General features: G+C 35.4%; 1 protein-coding gene across 7 annotated transcripts in view; it reads right to left on the bottom strand.

Moving 5' to 3' along the window:
- The window catches only part of PPFIA2 (PPFI scaffold protein A2), a 289,459-nt gene that overhangs the window by 137,608 nt on the left and 126,763 nt on the right, over positions 1-25,088 (bottom strand). For 3 of the 7 annotated variants that reach the window (XM_023932720.2, XM_023932737.2, XM_086887836.1), the window contains one exon: positions 936-998. The exons of the other annotated variants lie outside the window; for them this stretch is intronic. In XM_023932720.2, the coding sequence (XP_023788488.1) occupies positions 936-998 (63 nt within the window). The remainder of the gene's footprint in view (positions 1-935; positions 999-25,088) is intronic. 7 annotated transcript variants of the gene reach the window in all.

The following is a 25,088-nucleotide window of genomic DNA, read 5'->3' as shown; positions in this document are numbered from 1 at the left end:
TGTTCCCTTAAGAGCACAAACTTTCCAGAAAAAAGACTGGTTTGAGGTTATTTTCCCAGATGGGGAAGACAAATTCACTTCTTACCAAAATTAAATCTCAGCATTTTCTCTTTTAGATAGTAGTTACTTTAACTGGATTGTGCTTGCTCTTTGATTATTTGTTGTATCTTCAAAGAACTTAAGGGGATGGAAATGTTTATTCAGAATTCTGTCTGCCAGTTCCCCTATAAATATGATAATCTTTAGATGAAAAATAAATTAGTAAACACATGACATGATAAAAGATAGCTTCTATAAAATTCAGAGCCACATTCTTTTCTCAAGAGTAAATCCCAATTTTCATTAATGTTTTCCCATTAATGTATAAAAGTTCAGTTTTGGCCAAATGACTTGCCATTATCTAAATAGTTTTGGTCTGAAAAGACAAATGACTTATTATACTACAAGTGATAATTTGCTTATTTTCTTAACCAGATATATCACTAATTCTATCTTTCATAAGCAAAATAACTCCTCCCTCCTATTTTAAGTCATGGTATACATTTGTCTAAGCAAAATGAAATTACCTTCCTTCCACATTTATTATTACACATCTTCATATCAAAATGCAATTTAGGACAAGGTTAAATAAAATAAATATAGCCTCTCATTCCTTTCCTCATTTTGTCTATTGCTGTTCTGATTTCAACTGACAAGAGCATTGAGCTGGCTGGGAAGCAAGGTAAATGCAGAAAGAACTATGAATATATTATCATCTTTATTTAGAATTTTGATAGGCTGAGACCTCACTTGTAGTACAATATTCATTGACCCTGAAATACACAATGTGAAGTAACCTCGAGATGCACAAGCTTCTGTGGGCAACAAAATATCAAATTCACATAAGGAGGCTTCACATTTAAATTACGCAAAAAACCAAGATATTTTGAACATACATTAGGGCAGGATATGGTCCTTTGAATGTTATTCTCAATGCTCGTACCAGCAGCAACCGTCATCTGCAAAAGGGGGCAACAGAGATTCTGCTGAATGGAACAAAATTCTGTACAGCACTACAGTATATTTAAATTACACCATACTAACAGATGAATATGATCATTCAAACAAGCTTATCAAAGAGAACACTGATGTGGCTCAACTGAAATTCACATAAAGAAATTGAAAGTATTGTTACATCTCCTGGCTTGGGAAGTACTGAGAACAACCTAATAGTAGATCACTTTGGTGTTCTGCACTGTGTTCACACAAGTGGTCTCTGAAGCACTGTCAAACAGTCTGATAGCTGTGGAGAAATAATCACAGCTCCATGGCTGACTTATACCTGAGGTCTCTACATAAAGCAAGAATTTTACCTGTTTGTGAGGTTAGAAGAAAGTAGTGTCTTCTCCCCCATATTCAAACATCTTATGGAAAAACATCAAAATAAATAAACCTATTACATTATTAGGTCCAATTTACCTATTAAATTGGTAATTAGTTCATTCTCAGACTTCCTTCTTGCATTTAATCATAAGAGTATAAAAATAGTAGGAAAGAAGCTGTGTGCATTTAAAAAGTCTGGAAGTCCCTTCAGCTTCTGAAGACTGTGTTTTAGCATTGAATGCTATTTTCCTTCCTTTTTATCACTTTCTAACTTATTTCTGAAGAGCCCAATAAATAACATTTTTCTTTAGACAGACCTTGACTAGTAGGCAATCTCACCAGGCAGTATTTCCTCAGATTTCAAAATTTACTTCAGAAGAAATTAACAGCAGACATTTTCAAAGGTTACAGATGTAAAAAACCCAGCAGTACTAGACTAAAGCTTTAAACAAATTCATTCCACTGCTGAGAGCATATGTAACAATACATACAATGTTCATGCTAATTATAGTTGAGCTTAATCATTTCTCAAAGTAAATATTGACCTAAGCTTTATTTCTGTGACTATTTATAACTCAATTGAGTAAAACCTGGTATTTGAGCAAAAAATACGCTGTTTTTGGATTCAAGTATTTTTAACATATGGAAAACACACCTTATTGCAAGATGTTTTACAGTGAATTTACTAATATAATTTGAGGAAGTTAAGCCTGTATATTACAGCTTACTTTTGCAGTAAACAGAAATGTACACATTACCAATATACTTAACTGCCACAGGCATGTATCCATGTCCATCTATCTTCAAATCACATACTTGCAATAATCCTCTCATTTTGATTTATAACAATTTTTAAATACTTGAAATACTTTTAAACTTTCAGTTTTTCAAAGAATTATGCAATCATATTTTAAAAAAATTAAATTTTGTATTTTAAGCAAAACTCCCTGTATGCTGACAAGTTCTTAACTTGTTTCTGTCAGATTCCCCTTCTTTAGATTTACAGCTTTAAATATTTGAAAACATTTTTATAATGCTATTCTCTTTACTTAAAAGACATTTCACTTCATACAGAGCAGCTACTTTTGAAAAGATAATTTCCATGCAAAACAACTTCATGTTAATTCATGTATCATGTTCAGATGTATTTATAACACCACTGTTGCTCCAGAATTAAGGAAAACACAGTACATATTATATCAGCATGGCACTGTTTTAAATAAACAATACTTCAGCACAAGTAAACACACACATTATAAATTTTACTCATTCAGTCTCGTGCATCTCAATTTAATCATGGTTCAATGGTTCATAAATTACATCTGTGTATATATATATATATATATACATATATATATATATATATACAACTAATAAAAAAACATTGAAACAAATGCATCTGGATTAATGTGTAAATAATTCACAAAATTTTGCATATTTTAATTTCCATATGTCTGACATATGATTTTTTGTGATAATTTTGCACTGATGTTTAAAAAGGTAGATCTACTGTATACTTTTGACTGCTGCATCTGAGCTCTATTAACTAATTTATTCTTGCTGTTCATCACTGTTAACCGCAATATTCTCTCAGTAGCTTTATCATAATTTTTCAAATTATCTTGTAAACAATTTTCCCCCTCTTTCCCCTTGTAAAACTGCGATGAAAGACCTAGTGACAAAAGGTATAAAATTAATTCTGTTAAATTTTAGCAGCTGATGGGGTTAAAGTCCAGTATTTTGACCCTTGACTATGAGAAACTTAACATAGATGGAAATGAGTGATCCCTGGTACTACAATGTTGTAAGGCTATTTCCTTATAGCCATACTAATTTCCTATTCAACTGGACTTCCATATCCAAAGTGTCAAGTGGAAGAAAAGTGAAAGAAAAATATTCCATTAAAAGTATAAAATCTGTGCATTGCTTCTAAAATTGTTTTTCTTCAAACAATGTATGTTGAGGCAAATGCACCATATTGTCGTGAAGATTTTACTGGCAATCATTTGAGGTACAAAAATCTATGAAACAGTTATGCATTGTAAGTAGTGCAGCAACTCCCATTCATGCACGTTGATAACATATTTCTTCCATTCAGGAATGCATTTAATGGTATGGCATTGACTTAGTGTTTCATACCTTAGTAATTACAACATATTAGAATTAATATTAATGACACTTTCTATTGCACTTTGGGCTTTCTCCTTTAGAAAATATTTAACAGAGGAGAAAATTAAAGTTTATCAGAGGAGAAAATAGGGTTAACAGGGAGACAAAATTCTGGAAATTAATCTCTAGAACATATATATATATATATATATATATATATATATATATATATATATCTCATATACTTTTACTTGGGATGAGCACTTTGGATACTATTTGCTGTAAACCATGTGCAGGGGGACAGATCCTCAAGCCGTATCCTACTAGTGGACTCAGAAATGTTTCCAGTCTCCTTTTCACCTTTCTTTTGGATTTCCACATAGAAGAGCCCTGTGGGAGGTTGTGACACATCTGAAAACATTTTCAGAAAATGCATCACCTACGAAATGCCCTCTAGGTGCACACACAGCCATGCTATACCTCCTGGAGATCCCAAGACCACGTGAGACAATAATCACAAAATACTGCACACATATGCAGAAAACTGGCCTGACTTTCACAACCAGATGGAAATAATGACAAAGGATATATGAGACTATAATTTCAAGTTTCTGTGGGAGTAATAAAATTAAATGAAGTTTTACATAATTCTCTAAATTAGCCTATGAGGAGTAGGAAAACTCATTAATTCCAACACTATTATTCCTAACCCTATAACATGAAGCAACTGCATTTTTAGCTAGTTAATCATACTGGGCTTACATGTGATCTTGCTATCCACGTCACATGAAAAATAATTTATTTTCCTAAGCATTAACATCATTACAATCCAAACCTTCTTTGTAAGTCTCCAGCCAATGCTCTGGTAAAGCAGGAAATTCTGCACTCAGTTATGGTGCAAGCAGTACAGCTCTAATTTCAAGACCACATCCAAAATAAGGACAGGGAATACATAAGAAAGTCAGATTTTATAATCTCAAAAGCTGCTGAAAAATTCAAAGATGCTCACTGGATGAACTTAATTTGTTGCTGTATTGAATAAACAAGGGCAGAATCTTTCCCAGTTCTTTTTTATTCTGTAATGTAGATTTCTGACAAGTAGAACCTATGTACTAGAAAATAATGATAATCCTGCTCTCAGAAATAAAAAAGTCTTCCTTGGAGCCAATTGTACATACACACTATGCATAAATAAATATGTTTGATGATGATAGTCTCCAGAAAAAAAAAAAAGAAGCAAAAATAAGTAACAAAAACCACCTATAAGCCATCTATATCAACATAGCTCTCTGGAATTTATGTTGACCTGTACACACTTTGTCCATGGGAGCGCTCCCATTGAACTGCAGAGTACTGCCTATCACTTCACAGTGATAGGCAGTACTACATGCAAAATTTGGCAAGATCTATTCCTTAAAAGCTAGTATGTAGGAAGACAGACCTTGCAGTCTGTATAGTAGCATTGACACAGTATTGTTACATGTCAGAACAAGGTAAACTAATGCCTCATTAAGTGAACATTTTAAAGAGAAAATAAGATTCAAATGTATTTATTTACCTGTATCAAACTAACTGAACTTTATAATCATTCTTTGATTAATCTCTTTAAAAATATTTCAATAAAATCACCACAGTTAAAATAAAAACTTACACTATAAAATATCTATTCTTGCAGGAGATACTTATTACAATGAAGATTCAGAGCAATGAAGATCACAGAAGCAGAGTTTGAGTTAATATATCTATTAAAACATCTCGAGATCATGGCTTTGTGCTGTACCAAGGTACAGAAATAACTCAGGCATGTATTCCACCATTAAAAATTTACTTAATAAATGACTCTAAAAAGAAACTGTCTGGATTTTCTTACTTGAAAAAGAAATACATTGCCTTGCCTTTCCTTCCTAGTGGTCAGAATTTCCTTCACATAAAGTCTTTTCAGTCTACAAGTTTGTTGTTTGTTTTTTTTATTACAAGTGCTGAAAACAAAGGGCATGCTCATTTCACAGAAGTACAGAGTCATCAAGGTTAAAAGACACCTTCAAGATCATCTGGTCTGGCCATCAACAGCCCATCACCACCATAATCATCCCAAAGGCCACATCCAGACACCTCTTCTTGAGTGCTCCAGAGACATTGATTCCACCCCCCTTCCTGGGCAACTCATTCCAATGCTCAACCTCTATTTCAGTGAAAAAAATTCTTCTAATATCTAATCTCCACCTCCTTAGGAATGGCACCTTAACGGTGAGGAAGGAAGAGGCAGCAGTGCACACGCATGTACATCCTGCCCTGCTAAAAGACAAGTAGGGTTTAGGAAGGTGTGTTAAGACTGATTTTAAACTGTGCACATGGTCCTTGGGGAACAGAGCTACTGAGCTCCAGGTTAGAGGGAACTCGAGATCCAGGTTAGAGGGAACTCGAGCACACCTGAGAGCCTTTACATGTCTCAGAAATCCCACAGATCTTGTGAGAGAGAGAAATCTCTAAAGCAGGACAAGGATCACAGGGACTATCAGAGTTTTGTTAAAGACAAAACAAAGTCAAAATTCTGGAAACACATTCAAAACACAGTGAATCATACTTGCTCTAATTTGAAAACTTTGTGTCCTCCTGTCTCATTCTTACTGTATGACCACAGCAGACAGCAAAGCTAAAACCATGCCTAAAAAATTCTCTACAGCCTCATACAACTTTCATTGCCCCATAAAGGCCAGGTGAAGCCTATTCAAAATCTGTTCCTGTTTCACTCCTCAGATTTCTACATAAGGAAAAAAACCAAGACAGTGAATAATTTATTTTGCAGTAATGCATATTTCCCTCATTTTGCTGAAGCCATGTGCCAGCACATCCAGTTTCCTTCAGAGGGACAGTTTGCCCTCTGATCACCTGGAAGCAGAGTGAGGAGAAGGAAATGTGCCCTTGGGTGAGTACAGAATGCAGCCCCTGAGAGCCATTCTGCTCTGCCTGGGCTCTGGAGGATTGTGGAACACAGATATTCTGTATGACTAGAAGCAAACAAAGCGAAGCAACTGATACCTCATTTATAACTATAACCTCATTCTACAAGCCCAGCAAATATGGCTAACACTGTTAACACACAGTTTTTTCATAGTCTGTCCCCTCAGAGAAAAATATGTACAGATTCATAGAGATCTGCAGTCTGCAAAGCATTTTTGTTGAACTGTTCATAGTTTTGTTTTTTTTTTTTTCTTATGAGTGTTTATTCTTCCAGATAAGATATTGCTGCAAAAATTCAGCTTGCTCTTGAAGACACAAGTGGGACAGGCATAGATAGTGGTAATTCCTAGGGGATTTAATGCTTCTCTGTTGGATCAGCTTCCAAGCAATCCGTTTCACTGTTCAGAACTTTGCAGGTCCTGAATAGGTCAGGGCTATCACATAAAATCCTGCTGACTTAAAGAAATTATTATTTAAAATAATCTATAGTATAACTTGCCATTAGCTTTGCTAGGCACTGTGCAAGTATAGCTCTGAGAATATTTCTTTTATGAACACGCTGGGATACATGTGGAGTGTTTCCAAGCTTTTGCTTCATTTGCTTTTCCATGTGAGTATAGAAGCCTAAATCACAAATTTCAGGTACAGTATTTTTCTTTGCATTTAAATATCTCCTTCCCAGTTTTTTGAGATACCAAAAGACACCCAAATACCAAATACCAAACAGGGTTACAGTGATCCATTCATGATTTACACACAGTTTCAGGAACTGAGAGTGATTAAGATGCTGGCAAGCAGCAAAAACTACAAATTAACAGGATTTTGGTCTTTTTCTTGTCTGTTCATAATGCTTTGGGCAAAAGCCAGATGTCAGAAATCAGTTCAGCTTCACATTAATGTCATTTGGAAAATGAACAGTTTCACAAGATGCAGGCAGCAAAACTACACCTTGGAAAGACAGACCAAAGGTGGAGAATATCAGTGGAGAGGAGTAGAAGCACTTACATACAAAATAAGAAGCTGTAGGTGAGGAAGAGCCTGAACCAGAAGCCTCTTTTTTTACTGTCTCCTGGAAGAATCTGAAAATAAGTGTATCTATGGGATTGAAAACTATTATTTGCATTAGACCTTAGCTATAGTTTCACCTTTTTGCAGCGCAACAGGGCAGGGAAACCATGTCTGAATCCTGTAAATAATTTAATGTTGCTGCAATAACTAAACAACAGAATAACTTTTTGACCTGGTGCCTCTGAGGAGGGACCCCAAGCAAAGGATCTTGTTCTGTGCTGTGACTTTATACCCTCACAGTCCAAGCAGGGCGAAGTCTGGGAGTTGTGGGCTCCTGCTTTTTCTCTGAGTTTCCGTCCCCAGGCACTGAACCTGCACACCGAGATACCTGCTCTGAATGTATTCCTCAACACTATCTTAGGATGAAATGCACATAACACTGGTTATTCCTCTCCAGTAAACAGCTCAAATGTAAATTTTTACATTTGATAAGTTGCCTAAGTTGGAGAGGTAGACAAGCCAGTCTTTCCACAAAAACTTTAATGAGAAACAGTATTAAAGAGTACATTCAAAAATGAAATGAAATTCTAATTTTAAAGGGAAGAACTGAAACAATTTTGATTTAAATTAAACATAAAACTTTGCAAGTGAAAAAAACAGACAGGACTATTTGTCTTTATGGATTAAATCAGCATGTTTATCCTCAAAAACTTTTTAAAACTGTTTTAAATTGTCACTTTTGACACTGGTTTAAAACGCAATACTGCACTGACTGAAAACCTGAATTTAAAATGCTCCAAGAAGAAAATAAGCTTTGGGAACTTTTGTTTTGTTTTGTTTATTTTCTCCATATGCAACATTCCCTGCAGCTACTCGAAGCATAAATCAGACCAAATTTCCTCACAGAGTATGTTGGAAGAGCTGCATCTTTTTAACGGAAATAAGCAGAAATTGATGTTGAAAATCTGTTGAAGATAAAGATGCTTGAAGCTGAGTATACCAGACAACTTGAGGAAAATGAGTGAGACAGCTGGGTACATCCATGGCCCCTGTTTTCTTCGCTATGATGCTACTAGTCCCTGATGCTGCAGCAGGGACCAAGGAGTGGTCCAGGAAAGAAAGGCTTTCCTGACACCTACAATCTTGCTACTCTGCATACAGATAATTTATCTAGATTTTTTGCAATTTTCAAGTGTAACAATGTTGATTATGTTCATATAAAACTGAGACAACAGCACAGCCTAAAACACTAAATTCAAGACCACAGACTTCACTGACTAGGAAAAGAATGCAATAAAAAGAATAAGGTACTACTCTGGCGACAGTCATTTAAACAGCCAAAGAATTAACATCAAAGCATCACTGGATAAGTATTGGCCATGTTTTTTTCTGTCTCATCTCTACAGCAACATGAAAGACTCCAGATCCAGACAAAAGCAATCTTTTTTGAGTACATCAAACTGCAAATACAGACAAATGCATATATAAAAACCACAGGACCTAGTTTGCAAAATAGAATTATTTTGTTGATTAGTGTAAAAATCCAAATTTAAACCATGAGGGTCTGGCAACACTACTAATAAAATTTTGTAATTTTAATAAAAAATAGAATTTTTTGACATTACCTGGGGCCTCAAAAATACAGCTTTCAAATGTTTATTTTTTAAAAATCAAAATTTTATATCTTACCATCACTCAAAAGTCAGAAAGTGTAAAAAGCTGTCATATGATTTGTACGTTATGTGTCCTTCAAGTATTACTTTTATAATCTATAAAGTATTCATAAAACATAGTGAGAAAGGGAGAAGGATATGAGCTAGTAGGGTGTGGTGGTTTTAGCACTAGCCAAAAATCACCAGAGTACTTACTCATTTCTTGCTGTGAGATATGGATTAGGAGAAGGGCAAAACAGGCTTAAAACTTAAAAGGAATAAAGAAATTTTATTAATAGAACTACAAGAATAAGAAACCAGAATAAAAACTCCTAGAAGGGCCCAAAATAATCCCTATAAAACACACAGCCAGCTATCATGATTTAATGAAGATCTTAGCTTTGTTACTAGGGAAAATTTCCTAACAGTTGAGAAAGGGCTCATCAAAGAATCCTGATCAGTTAAAAGACCAGACCTCTAGAGAAGATAGTAACTCCCCATTATGATAGAGAATCTGTACCAAGAAAGTTGAAATTGAATGATTTGCACACCTTATCTAATTTAAATGTAATTCAAAGTACTTGAAGATCTCAAGATTCCTGAGCCTTGAGGGAGAAAAACAGGTTGCTTTAAAGGCGATTCAATATCTGAGTGGATTACCTAAAATTAGATGGCTTGAATGTAGCATGGACCTCTCTCTTAGCCAAAAAACCACCAGCCTTGCTTCCTAAGGAATGACAAGTATTTTGGTATTTAATTGCATTTTTTTGGCAAAACTCAATACTTTGCTTCAAAAAGCTGTTTCCTCACTGTTGTAGCATCGTCACTACTCACTGGTAAGCACGGGGAAGGAAAACTTTAGCAGGTGCTAATTACAGTGGAATTTCTGGTTAGTGCTGAAGATCATAGAACCATGTAATGGCTTGGGTTGGAAAGGACTTTAAAGATCATCTAGTTTCAACATCCCTCAATGGGCAAGGACACCTTCCAATGTACCATGTTGCTCAGGACTCCATCCAATCCGTCCTTCAACACTTCCAGGAAGGAGGCATCTACAAATTCTCTGTGCAATCTGTTCCAGTGCCTCACCACCCTCACAGGAAATAATTTCTTCTTAATATCCAATCTAAACCTACTCTCTTTCAGTTTGAAGCCATTTCTCCTTGTCCCTTCTTGTACATCTTGTAAGTCACACTCTACCTTTCCTGTAGGATCCCTTCAGGTACTGGAAGGCTGCAATTAGGTTACCCCAAGGCCTTCTCCAGCCTAAAGAATCCCAATTATTTTAGCCTTTCAGCGTAGGAGAGGTGCTGCACTCCCCTAACCATCTTGGTGGCCTCCTCTGAACTCACTCCAACAAGTTAATGTCCTTCCTGTACTGGAGACCCACCACATCTCTGACAGAAGGAGGCTTAGCGAGTTTCCATTTCAAAATAAAAATGAGTTGCTAACTATTCATAAAGAATACATTCAGACACCAAGAGAATGTCTCGACCTTCTCCAAAGCACCAGTGACAGCAATATTTTTCTTAAAGTGTGTAAGGAATATGTTATAGGTTTTTTAACTATAGCAAATTTATTCCAGCTTGGAAACATACAACCACCCCCTCACCACCCCAATTCCTCTCAATAATAAATCCTTCCACCAAGATTTTCAGCATTTCAGATGCAAATGAAATAAAAAAAACAATTTTATTGTAACCTGCAATATCACAATTCCACAGAAAGCACAAAAGAAAATATGTCTCATAGGTATTAAGAAACTGCCAGAAGCAGCTACAATTGCAAATATGCAGATGACAGTAAATTCACCAAAAGAGATATTGCAGATTGGCTGCCAGCTACTAGCCTCTGGAAAGCAGAACATAATTCAACTTCATACAACTTGAAATGATTTAATAAAGTTTTTATTTCCTGTGATCTAAACTAGGTTGCATCAGCTTGCACATACCAGCAGTTACCAGTGTGCCTAAATAGTCACCCTGGTTAAGCAAACTCACGGGAATGTCTTAAAAGGAGTATCTTATAAGCAGTGAAAACAGCTCTTGTACTTGGTAGGGGGGAGGAGGAAGGGAAACAGAGACAATTCTCTTCCAGTTTCTGTTTGCAATGGATGCACAGCTGCCAAGCCCACATCTTGGGGAAACCCATAGCATGGTGTTCCCAAAAGTGGAAAGCCAGAAGTGCCAAGGGGACAGTCACATTTCTAAATGTGAATATGCAAATGCAAATGTTTCCCTGGCAAGTTGCCTCCAAATGTAAGAAAATATATCCAAGGGTGACAGTTCTCTATAGGCCTGAAGACCTGACTTTTGAAATTAATCTTACTGGTATCAACAGGAAGGGTGCAGTGCAATGAAATGTCTCTTGCAACTAAAAACTATCTTGAGTTAGCAGTTACTTCACTGATTCCAAGGTGTACTTCTCTAATCATTATCATTTTTATGGATATGGATGAAGTGTTCTGCTAGGATGCACTGTGAATCCTTCCTTCCCTTCCCTTCCTTCCCTTCCCTTCCTTCCCTTCCTTCCCTTCCTTCCCTTCCTGCCCTTCCTTCCTTCCCTTCCTTCCTTCCCTCCTTCCTTCCCTCCTTCCTTCCCTCCTTCCTTCCTTCCTTCCATTATGATTAACTGCTGACATTATTCCATTTATTTGTTTGTTTCATTTTGGTTCCTGAGTGTTCATGACATTAATTAAAATTGGACACTGCGGTTTTTTGAGTTGAAACATTACTTAAAATTGCAGCAGTATTCACAGGAAATAAGCTCAGGAAGAGTTGGTTACCAAAATGATGACATTTAGTCAATATTTTATATTTCAAATTAATGTTGAAATTGAACAAATCATGTTTTAAATACACTACATTATTTTTTGACAATAGGGAAAAGCAAAGCTATGAAGAATTTCACCATATGTGTATTAACTAACACACCCTCCAGACAATGCCTTGGCTTATGTACTCGTGTGCATCAAAGGAACACTGGCAGAAGACATGGTTAATAATAAAAAGCTAAAAAATAAAAGCTTAAAGGTAAAGCTACCCCATGACATTGAGTCAGAAGGGTAGTGGTTTTAATCATTAACACGACATTAGTTGTGGAACAAAGATACATTAGATCAATACATACATTCCTTTGATAGTCTTAGCTATGACTGTCATGTAACTATACTTAACAGAAGAATTGTCTTTTTAAAAGAAAAATTGGCTATTTTGTCAACGGTTCTCCCTCTTCTGATGCAATTTTAACAGCTTTATTGTTTTACTCATTCATCTGTCTCAAATAAAATGATAGGTTTAATGATAAGCATCTATTGGAAAAAATAAATCCAATACATTTTGCAACCCTATGTGAGTAGTTCAAGAGTTTATAGTGAGATTTGCCTCAGTGTGTCTACAATAATTCAGGAATTTTAAGGAATCATGATTTCATGTCAATTTGTTTTGTAAACATACCCTGTTTTAACCATCATCTCAGTAAAACTGAAAATAAAACATTTTATATGCAAATTTGTTTAAGCGAGTTTATGTGGTTATCCAGCTTCTTCAGTTCCATAGAATCATAGAACTATGTCCATAGTTTGGGTCTGCTGTTCAGGAGTTTCAATGCACTTGAAATCCTGCTAGAAACTACTGAATTGCTGTTAAAATAAAATAAAAAATAAAATAAAATAAAAAAATAAAATGTGCTTGACATTCCAGTGCAAGTTCAGTTATCATTCAAGCATTAAAGCTGCCTATCTCCTGTCCTCCACTGTGACCCTGAAAGACCATCTCTCTTTTACTTCTGTCTGAATTACTAAAAGCATTTCTACTACAAGACTACAAGTCAAGATTTAAAGGATAAAGCCTCCATGTCATGTCCTCAGAGCCCACAGTTGTGATCCCACAAGGCAGATAACCCTTTAGGCTGTGACAAGCTCAGAGTGGAATGGTTTTCCTCTCCCACTTTTGTATAATGCTGCCAAACAAACAGATCTATTATTCACTGTCACGATAAAAGGGACTCCAAGGTGATCAGATATTGTAATGATGGGCTGGTAAGAGCCTTAGAAAAAATGAAACCTGCTTTTCACTTTGGTGAGGGATTAAAAATAACCCTCTTTTCCAGTTTATCTTCATATTTGAACTTCCCAACAGAATTTTGCCAAAATGGTAAAATAAAGAGTGCAACTGGTGCCTTTACCAGTTCTCACTCATATGAGACCCATATCTCATATCACTCATATCTCAGACCCAACCCAAAAGCCTGGTTGGGTCTGTTACTCCAGTGATTTTATGGTTGTAAGTTCCAAAGACTGAATGTCAATTAATAGATGTGGGCTCCTCTGTAGCCATCTATTTTTAATTCCATCAGAGAGGCTTAGTGTTAAACATGTGATGGAAGAAATGTTAGTCAGAGGAAAGCAGATGGGATAACTAATTTTTCTTTCACAGTGTTTACACAATGATGAAATTTTTTTAACTCTCACAGCAGAAAAACAAGAATATGGCACTCATATATAGCAGGCTTTAGACAGGAAAATGCTAAGTTCTGATCTGGTTTTATCATTAGGTAGCCTGGCAATAGAATGTACCAGTTAAGGTATGAATCCACAGTCAGTGCCAGTAGTCCCCAAGCTTCAGATGCTGCTCAGGTGTCCAGGCTGAACACATCTCTGTGTGTTCATCTGGAGCCTCCTGCTCCCTCAGTGCATGTGTGAGCTGCACACAGAATAGAAAGTTCTTTTTATAACTTATTCCTTAAATACATAAAAGCAGGCAAAGAGTTAAAAAGAAGCCCAGCCCAGACTGTACTGATGAAACACAGAAACTGAACAAAATATGCCAGCTATGAGAATAGCTGTGTTGTGCTACAGAAGATCCCTGAATTTATCCTGAATTACCTTGCTCCAGAAGGGAAAGCAGCATAGCTGTACCAGCAGTGGATGATGCCTATGAAGAAGAAGCACACACTAACCCAGGAAAAACCACAGAAGAACCTGATTTTGGACACAAATCAGGAATTTCTGCATTGCTCTGCACTGTGCTATGCTGAAATGTTAGCTTCCTTGGGACTGCAGTCAGCTGTATAAATTCATGGGGCTCCAATACAGAAGATGAAATGATTCACACCTCTTAATAGTTGTTTCTAAGATCTTGGATGACTCAATTGACTCTTATTATAGCCTTCAAAATTAAAAAAAAAAAAAAAATTAGAAACTTGTGTTTAAAAATACGTAGACAGAGATCCTTAAGTAAAGCTTGTTGAAAAAAGATGCCATTTCAATAAAATTATCAATTATTTGCAATAAACATGTTGCAAATTCATGTTCTGTTTGCATATAATGATGAAGATAAATAATCCCTACAGCTGGTAGAAGAGTAAAAGAATGCACTGCTCTTAGGCAGTTCTGCTGAATTTTAAGTCATATGGAACACAAACACTAAACACTTGCATGCTGTGTAGAATAAACCCATGCCACCCACATGAGAAAGCTTCTCTGAAAGTGCTAAATTCAAAACGCAGGTAAGACAATCAAATAAATTCATTCAAAGTATGTGATCTGAGTACTTGATCTTCAGTAAAGAAGATGCAGACTGCTACTTCTCGAAACCATGTTGCTTATGGCTGAAGTATTCCCTTCAGATTTGTCTGCTGTGTCAACAGAAGTGCAAAATAATGGAAAAACATGAATGAAGCTCACTCAGTTTTCACTTTCAAGATCAGGAGAAGCAAGTTCATATGTTCTGGAGAAGTAAAACAACAAACTCTTAACTGACTTCAGGAATATTATGAATGAATTTGTGAATTATCAGAGCTCCTGCCTCACATATTTGCAATCATAGAGATAGCATAAGAGAGAAACAAACTGCAACTTTTACTTTTTAATGAGTACCATTTCAGGTTACTTAAAAATGCATTCTGAAACCTGATTTCCAGCTTTAGGGCAACATAAACCACAAGAGATGTCCTTAAAATTTTTCAATGGTTGGGCTTCTCCAAAATTTCCAAAATAGATCTTTGTGAACTATCCAAGGTATCTTGGTCATTAAAAGAATCACTTTTGCTCAACACATTATTGCCATTAAATGGATATAGAATAGATATATTCTGTAATGCTACTTTCAGGAAAAGCTGTTAACAAACACCTTCCAAATGGTTGATTTCATAGTCTTCTAGTGCTCAAGATTATTTAACCGATAAATATCTTGTTGTCAGAACAATCAGCATTGCTGCAAACTCCCCTCACTTTTTTTAAGAGAGAAAAAATAGAGTTCTGTTACCCCAAGAGCTATAACCAATATATATATTCTGTAGAGTTAACACACAATCATTTATAGACCACCAAAAGCACCAAAGCATGAAGTGATGATAAAAAAAAAAATCTTATAATTCTCCAAAGATACAAGGATACTTTGCTGTACTTGGTGCACCAGCATTCTGAAACCACACTTAGGAGAATGGGCTGGTTTAAAACAACTAAATCCCTTCCTTCAAAGTGAAATAGTCATACTAATACTGCTACTACTACTACTACTAAAAAAAAAAAATTTAAAAAAAATCAATTAGCCCTTTGTGATATTCAGGAACTTGTATGTGTACTTTTTCTATGTCATTTCCTGACACTATATGAAAAAACTTGCATGAAAAATCTACTTACAACTTGAAAGGGGAATGAAGTGTCATATCTTCACCTGCTCATGTTTTGTTATGGTTTTGAATACTCAAATCTTTAATTGTTCTTTATCTTCCGAATGACATATTGCTGTCTCTGCTGCCTATTAGGATCTTTTATTTCCTAAATTAATTTTAAATATTGAGATTTCAGAGTATAAATTACAGTTCTAGAAACAAGAGACATCCACTGATGATAAACTCAATTGTGAAACATGTAAAATGCCTTAAAAGCCTGGAAGTTCCAACCATTTCTTCCAACTACAATAAGCATTCCATGTCTTGCACAATAATGTACTCTCTTGTGTTTCCACCTCTGTTCCATCCTTCCCTTAATTTGATGTGCCAGATTTTTACACCGTGCACTCTTTGTAGTCAGGATTACATTTCTGCCTTGCCTGGAACAGTGGGACCTCATGCTTAATGAGACTTTTTCAGTAGTATCACCAAAATTGAAGAGTGTATACACTATATAGAGCCCCAAGCAGTCCCAATGTTAACAAGAGGTGCAGTATTTCTGAAGAGAACAAATGTTGTAGGTCACAGTGATGAAAGTGTAAAAATATTCTTTGTAAATATTATAGTTAGTTCAAGGTCCTCACATGAGATATAACCTTATAATAAAACCTTAAAAATTAAAGCCATCAGGGATGGATTAAGAGGGATCCTGCAGATTAGGGATCTGTAAAATCATGAGGCAGAAGCAGAACAGCAGGCAGCATTTTTTGACAGGGCTGATTACTGCTGGCCAGCCACCCATCACAGACAGCTTCACTTCTCTGTGTCTGCAGGAGTTAAACAACTGCAAGGTTGAATATTGAGTTTGGACACAGGGAAAAGGAGGAAGAGTCCTTTGTATAGGTGCTCAGATGGGAGACAGCTGTTTCTGATACTGAAAATTAAAATGTATTGAACTGCAGCCTTTGCACAGTTAGGGTAAGCCTGAAAATACAGACTTGATGGTTTCATTTTACTTCACAGCACAAACCACAATGATTTTTACAAAATTAAAAGCCTAACCAAACAAACAAAACCAAACATTGAAAGAGGCAATGGTTCTAGGAGTGTTTCTCAATTTCTCAAGTACATGAATAAAAATATCTACTTCATTATATGTCTTATGCCTCTGCTATATCTATCATATCCTGTACCTTCTCTGGGCTCACATAATGCTCAGAAGAACTCAATCTAAAATAAAAAGTCATAAGCAATCTAATCTAAATCTTGCATTCTACTTTATTTTCTAAATCAATCCCAAAATATGATACCCAGAATTTCTCTGCACCAGATTTATATACAGAAACAGAGAGCAATAATGACAATGGTAATTTTTTTTTTTTTTGCTCACATGGAAAAGGGATAGTTGCTGTTTTGTCACTTTTCCTTAAATACTGTAAATCATTTTGCCCAGGGATAATTTAAACTCCTGAGAAGTCTCCCACTTAGATTCACAGCCCTTATGAATTGCTACTACTTCCACTTTGTGTTCTCTTGCAGCCTTGAAGGTCATTTACCAGTGGTCTGACAGGCAGCATTCCCTGCCCACCTCCTGTTATGCTGCTCTTACTGCCTCCTGCCTTTCCTAAGGACTTGGTGTGAGCTAACCCACAATAAACCACCTAACCTGGCTTGCTTACACTCCTGGCTGCACACTCTGTGTCCAACATGGAGCACAGCACAACCAAATACTCTGCTGGGGCCCTTAGGAACGTTTAAGGTTCATGTCCAGGAGAGGCAACACACAAATGTCACACGTTCTCTGACCACCTTTGTGTCCCCTTCTCACAAGCTTCAGGAATGCTTGTTTGACAACTTTATGCTACCAGATGTTTAGGCATCTCAGCCACTTTTAAAAACCACACCACCCCTTATTTAGATTTTTTTGTTAGTGTAGTACTAGGAAAAATACTTCAGACTAAAGGCTTTTTGACATCTGGCAGTGTGCTCAATTAGTCAGAAAGCACACTTAGTTCTACTTGTTCACAGCCTGTGTTTGATTTAGGTTTTTATACACACACACACACACACACACACACACAAAAAAAAAACAAAAACCCCACATATATATAAATATATATATGTACAAACTTTAAAGCAAAGGCTACTTTTGACATAATCTTCATCCTGCTGATTTCAGTTTTTATTTGAATATACCCTCAAAAAAACTTGCATATGCAGCATGATAGTGGCCTCTAATACCTCACTGAATAGACTCTCATGCAAATCCCAGCTGTAAATATAGGTTAAGTCTTTATATTGTTAAAAGGGTATCTCCTTAAGTACATATCAGGATTCTGTGTGCATCTGCTTGACTAACATAAAAACCTGCCCATATGTTGTTACAAGAATTTTTTAACAGAACAATTTTATTGTGGAATTAAGTCAAACAGACAGAATATAATAATAGAACTATGGGATATAAGCCATTTTTAATTGAACATTGCTACTGGCAGAATACTTAACCCTCTTATGTTTAGAACAAAATGACATAGATTTAGATTTTGCATTTAATAACAATTTATTTCCCAGACACCCTCTTTTTGTAACCTTTTAAGTCTTTCAATTCCATCAGATTTTGAAGGGATAAGCTACTAATAAATGCAGTTTTATATCTATTTAATTTAAACACAGAAATAAGTAAGTAGGAATATAGTTACAGGAATTCCCCAGGAAAATATTTCTGTGGTTTAACTTCTAATCCGTTTTTATTTTAGGATTAATGCAGATAGCGGCAAAGCATCAAAATGAGAAACAATCTCCATATTCAGTTCAGGTATTCTAGTAAAGCACCATGCAGCCTGAAAAGTAAAAAGGAAATATTTTCTCTTTGGTGTCTCCTTTTGAATTGTGTTTGAATATGAAACTTCTTAAGTTTTACTCTTTCTAAATATTACTTTAGAATACTTGATGGCTAACAACGTGGAACTGTATCAATGCTACAAAAAATATTTCAAACCTTGTGTCAAAGTCCATAAATACTGAAAATTACTCATATCAATTAAACTATAAGGAATATGTACATATGTATAGCTAAAAACCTTTAGAGCTTGATATATATCACACATTTCTTATGAAAACTGCTTAAAGAACAAATTACCAAAAATTATTTTGACAAATAATGGAAAAATATGATGAAAGATATTCAAAATGCCAGTCTCTTAAATGCTGGATTAGGACTTTTTCTCTGCACTGGTTTCTGAAAAAATAACCCACAAAGAAAAGTAACAAAAAACTGTTCCTACAGGTAGTACAGTAAATATTATGTTTACCATGAAAAATTACTGAAAAAGTAATTCTGATATATGAAAAATATACTTCAGCTTAAAGACATAGAGAAATCCACTACATGATGGTTGAAATCAGAATCTGAATTGAGAGAGTTTATATTTATCTTGGTCTCTGTGAATAATTAACATTTTAGAATCAAAACGAAGTCAGTGTTAATGGGGATGATACACTGGGTGGCATATATTGCACCTGTGCTGTTGATATTAGAGTTCTACAGGGGAGAAAAAAAACAGAGAAAAAGTAGTTGTCCCTGAAGTGCATGTGTGTGACTCAAAATGTGTGCAAAAGACAGACCAGTGAAGTGTGAATGTGCTGTTTAGACCCAGCTTTTTTACAGAGAACAGATGCTTCAAGATTATTTTCAAATATATATTACTATATATATAATATAAAAATAAGATGACTGTAATACTGTGAGAACAAGAAGCCAAATTTAGCTAATGATTTTGGTTTTAATTGTCCCTTTCATTTCCTCAAGTTACAGATGAATAATTTGCATTTACCTTTCTGTTTAAGTAGGTATGTATTCATTTGAGCTTCCTCCATCAGAAATATGCAGTAATACTCTCCAGTTATAAATGTGCTAGTATTCAGTGCAATTCTCAGTGTGGTTTTAACATACAAAGTTTTTGGTGTAATCTTGTGGTCTCTCTGTATCAGGTGCCTGACAACAAAGTTGGAAATCATGACAGTAACAGGAAATTATAAGGCTGAGCCTATTTCTGAAAGTCCATCATTCTCCCTACATTAGTTGGCCCACAGTATTTTCCCTTGAGGAGATGTATTGCACTTTTCTTGCTCCAATCTCCACACAGAAGACCCTTGAAACCTTCAGTTTGGAGAACCTGAGGAAATAATGCTGCAAAAATAGTTAATTGAATTTTTGCATATTTGTAGAATTTCTTCCAGGCTTAATGTTTCATCTTCTTTTAACAACAGTGTAAGTTATTCTTTAAATCAATAATTTGTTTTAGGTGCATTCTATTCTAGCAACTAGAAGATATGGGTAGTTGGAAGTACTAACAGAGGAAAACAAAAAGAAAATAATCACCATAAAATAGTGCTCAAAAGGCTGTTAAATTAGCAATTTTTATTTAAAAGCAGATTATAATAATTTATTTTTGTTTTAAAGAAAATTTCATTTTTTTCAGGAGTATTCATTAGGACATACTGTTGATGCATATGGAACTCTGCTATGTATAAACTGTGAAGCTGGATGGGCTTTATTTGCTACTGCAAATCTGAAGTTATATAATTTTTCTCATAGATATTATCTGCCTTTATGGCTTTCCAAATTTTTATCATCTGACCTGTGCCAAACACAAGAATCTGATCACTAAAGGACATTTGACTTGATATATTCAACATCAGATCAAATTTCAGAGAGTGTAATTCTCCCTCTGGAGTGCTTACCCATGACTCGGCATTGACACAGGACCCATCAGCAGCTCTTGAAAAAGAACAAATGTAATTTGTACTAGTTTTTCCATTAGTTGTACTCCACAGTAATATCCAGCTTTAAACTTTATATTCTACCTGCAGAATTTTAGTACCATGGAGAGTCAACTACTGTAGTAATAGAGATATTGGAGTGGAGGAAGCCAGGCTGTTGTGCTTTGTGTAAAAGGGTCATAGCTGGCACACACAGAAAGTCTGCAATATTTATGTAGAAGGTTCTTCAAAATACATGCACAAACACATTAGGGAGGAGCAAAACTGAAAACTTGTTCCTTCCTATTCAGACAGATGAAGGTAATCTTACAATCAGAGGAAGGTTGCACATCCATTATCTTCTTGTTCTGCAATCCCAGGTCAGCATACAACAGCAAAAACTCTCATAGATTACAGAGTGGGAAGAACACCATTCTTTGATGTATCCATGATGCTCTGAGTTAATTTAAATATGCAGTAAGTGTATGCAGTATAGAATTTATTTGGTTTTCCAATCATTGTATGCAAAGTTAGCCAGAACTTGCCAGCTCAAGTGAGACTGAAGAACTGGTCCGTTTTCTGCAGTCTCAGAGGAATCCTAAGGTTACTAGGAATGTTGGAGGAACTCTTAGGTTACTAGGGTGTTAACTAAGTAGATAACAATATATGATGGAGGTATAATTAGGTATTATATGCTATAGATCAGCACTTGGTTATTTTATTATTTTTTCACATGTGCTGTTTGCTTCCTTATCACTGTTGATCTTTTATTGTTGCAAGTGAACTCAGGCTGTTTTCCAACTGCTTCTAGCTATTGGATTTTGTCTGGCAAGAAGGAAACCAACTTTACTCAAGAGCAAGTGCCTCATCATAGAAAGGTTGTAATAACTAAAGCAGCAACCCCAGCACATGATATTTAAACTGGTTTTCAGAAATACATGAAGAAAGCTTCCCAAAAATATCACAACGCTTTTTAATCTGTTCTTGACTTTCACTGCAACACAAGACCATTTAAAGTCCATTTCAAAATGAAGATGACTCACGCTCCAGTTCCCTTATCAAAGAAATACTTTGGCTGAAACTGCAATTTGCTGCTGACAGTGATGAGGATGGGAATACCATTGGCAAAGGTCTTCCCATGAAATTTAGGACACAGCTGGATTAATGGAACCATTACTGCCCTCTTAGTTATCGCTTCTTGCTTTCTGCCAACATTCTTACACTTTAAAGCACTCTTTGTAATTATTAAAACTAAAACAGGTTTTTCCCTACAAAAGAGGTTGGCACCTGTACTTGTCAGGGGACTTTGACAGCCCAAGTTCTAAACACATTCCTGCATTGTCTTTAGCAGAGGCAACTTTCAGCAGATGACACTCAAATTCACAGTAGAAAAGCTGATAGTTATACTGAGCACCAAATTCCTAAATTTAGCCTTAAGTACACACTATGCAGGAAATGGGATGTGTTTGGGCAGGAAATTTTGGGCTGCCTCATTTAAGAAATGTGTTAAGAAAGAAATTTTACCCCTATTACAGTACTTTGTAAGTCCAAGGACACAGCTAGTACTCAGTTTTTCTTGCAATAAAACAAATACTGCAAGTAAAATAGAATGGATCACTAACTTAATGTATGCACTGTGAATTCATATACATACCCCTTCCCTAAGTACAGTATACTTACTTCCTGAGGAAGCTGTGGAATATATGTAACATATTACAATAGTGGATTTAGCAGAACATTTTGAAGGCTGCCTGATCAAGCAGATGGATGTGTAACTTGGAGAGACAGTATTTAGTTTAAAGCATCCTCACACTCTAAGAATTGCAAGGGGACATTTTGGTAGATTCAGACTATTTGGTGCTACTTCCACTTTCCTATCTGAAAGCAAAAAAAATGTCACTGCCATAGGGCAATGTATTATTCAAGCAACCATGTTGATGCTGAACAGACACAATGTAAAGACATTAACAACAGTATCAAAATAGAATTATAAGAAGTAGGACTTCATGCATTGTATGAGTGGCATTTACTAATTGTTATGTTAAGCTGTGAGATCATCCTGTGTCCTGCTGTAGCCTTGTGCACATGAATTACTGAATTCTGTATGGAACTTCTAGCCTTATTCAATATCTTATTTTTAGTATCTAGTAAATCCTATTGCTCTGAATGTGAACAATTGCCTTTTACAAGAAATGCTTAACAATTGAAGTGTAAAACTGATTTTTAGGAAAACAACTATATTGCACAGAGAGAAAATGTAAATACGGTGTTAACAAAGGCAGCTTCTAGGAGGAGGCAAAATGTGCAAATAACAGTGGAGCCAAGTTGAGGCTGCTCAATCTGTCTCCCTACAGCTGATACAGAGTGCCCACTCTCCCATCTGTCTCAAAACAGATATATCCATTTGGGAGGTATAATCTATAAACATAGACAACACCACTGTAACAGGAAAAGTGTCATAACAGACATATTAATTTTCTCATAGGTACACTGGCCTAGTTTAGTCTCAATAGCCAAGTCCTATTCCATTCTTACATGCTGTCAGACTGTAATAAAAATAAATTTCCATTCTTGTAGACCTGAACAAGGTGGGGATAATGATGAAAAGAACAGGATGGTAAAACTATGTTGACTACAGTCTACCTTAGATCTTTTATGAAAAAGTAGTGCACAACATTAGTTTCTTCTCACTCTATCCACAGATAAAATAATGCTGAGGCAATTATTAATTTTTAAAATACATTTATTTGCTTTTATATGCTGTTTTATAAACAAGTTTCATACGCACTTGCTCCTACTTATTACTTTCTTGTTAGAACCTATGTAATTCATAGAAAGGATAATGTATTAATGATACAGGCAGTGAAACAGTGAAAATGTCAGAATTATTAGCCTAACTTTAATTACAGAATAGAATCAAGAGATTCTATTATAAAAATTTTTGCCTGTCCTCCCATTGTCTTGACAGTTAATCTACAGCAACACCTACTTTCTATCAGTTAATTTTACCAACACATCAAAAAAATGCAACTTCAGAATATGAAGAGGCTTAGAGGCTTAGTGAGGGATATTATTGGGAAAGAAGGCTGTATCTAATGATTAGGAGCTAAAAATACAGCAAATATCATGAGAAAATGGAATCAGAGTAATGAAAACTGAACACTAGTTGCTTAGTATGGAAGTGGTGTAGTATGCACTCTTTATTAGTATGCACTGTTGCAGAGCGGGATATACAAGAGTGCCGCTTCATCACGTAAATCAAGTTAGAATAAAAAGTAAGCTTTCATTTTTGAACACAGTTACACAGGTCAGTTTCGTCAGAGGTAAATAAACTTTTATCTTTTTAGGCTTTGAAATGCAAGGAAGCTTGCTGGAGATCAGCAGGTGTTGTAACTGCACAGTAGCTCCCGTAGTCTCTGAGTAGCGGTAGCTCAGTGCAGCTGTGCCAATGCGGGTACAGTGAGCACGCTCTGTCCCCGAGAGAAACCCTCTTGGCATCCAGAAAATAACCCACAAAGTTATCACTTGTGTGAAGTGATGGGCAGAGAAAGACCTGCCCCTCAGCTTTCTCCTGAAATATAATTTGACCTAAAATTTAATAGTAAAATTCTCAGAGCTGTGTCCTTACCTCAGAATATATATCTATTTAAAAGGAGTGGATCACTATGTAACTGTATAAATACTTTTATATTAATATATTAATATTAATTATTAATATATATTAATAGTTTAGGGCAGAATTTATTCTGCAAAAGAAAATTAATTCTGACTTTGTGCTCACCAATTAGAAGTTTCCCTTAAAACCACTGCAGTGAACTCAATTATTCAAATTATTCTATTTATTTATTTATTTATTTAATTAATTAATTTTTCAAAACAAAATTAAGAGAACTGCCTGATTTTCTACATATTCATTAAAAAAAAATACATTAAAAAAAATAGCTACTTTGACACTTAAAAAAGTTGCTAGAATTAATTTAACATTTCCCTGTGTCCCTAAAGTATCACCATAACCAATATTTACAATACATTAGGCATAAAATTAATTCATAATTATGAATATTTTAGATTAGATTCTATACATAGGTGTAGCTGACTCCTAGCATGCTAAGTAAGTATAAGAACAAAATTCTGCTGTTTAGATACTGAAAATGAGAAAACAGGGTCTCCAGGCTTTTTAATGTACAATAACCTCTTGAAGATTTGAGGGTGTTTTGATTTGGGAAGGGAAGTTACTGATTTTTTTTGGTCTTGGTACATATAGAATGTCAACAGAAAAATGTATTATTTAGTTGTAGGAAGCTTTTCTTAGACATCATCTTACCTACAACTGCCAATTTCCAATTATATTTGTAATATAGGTGGCAGCATTTATAATTTGGCTTGAAGCTAAAATGCATCTATTCAAGTAAAGCTGCAAACGAGAAAAGTCTTAACAGCTTATCTTGTACTGGAAAATACTGATAAACAGATAGGAGCAAAGAAATTAACTCCTATATGGGAAAGGCCAACAGAATAGTTTTATGATTGTATTAATTGCAAACCTGAGTGTCTGCATTTGGCAAGGAGATCATCTCATTATTTTACAGAGAGATGCCCGAGAGAGTCTTCTTTTTTAAT

Source organism: Cyanistes caeruleus, chromosome 4, assembly GCF_971803275.1.
Source record: "Cyanistes caeruleus chromosome 4, bCyaCae1.hap1.1, whole genome shotgun sequence".
NCBI classification, from domain to species: domain Eukaryota; kingdom Metazoa; phylum Chordata; class Aves; order Passeriformes; family Paridae; genus Cyanistes; species Cyanistes caeruleus.
The sequence above is the reverse complement of the archived record's forward strand: the minus strand, read 5'-3'. Positions and strand labels throughout refer to the sequence as shown.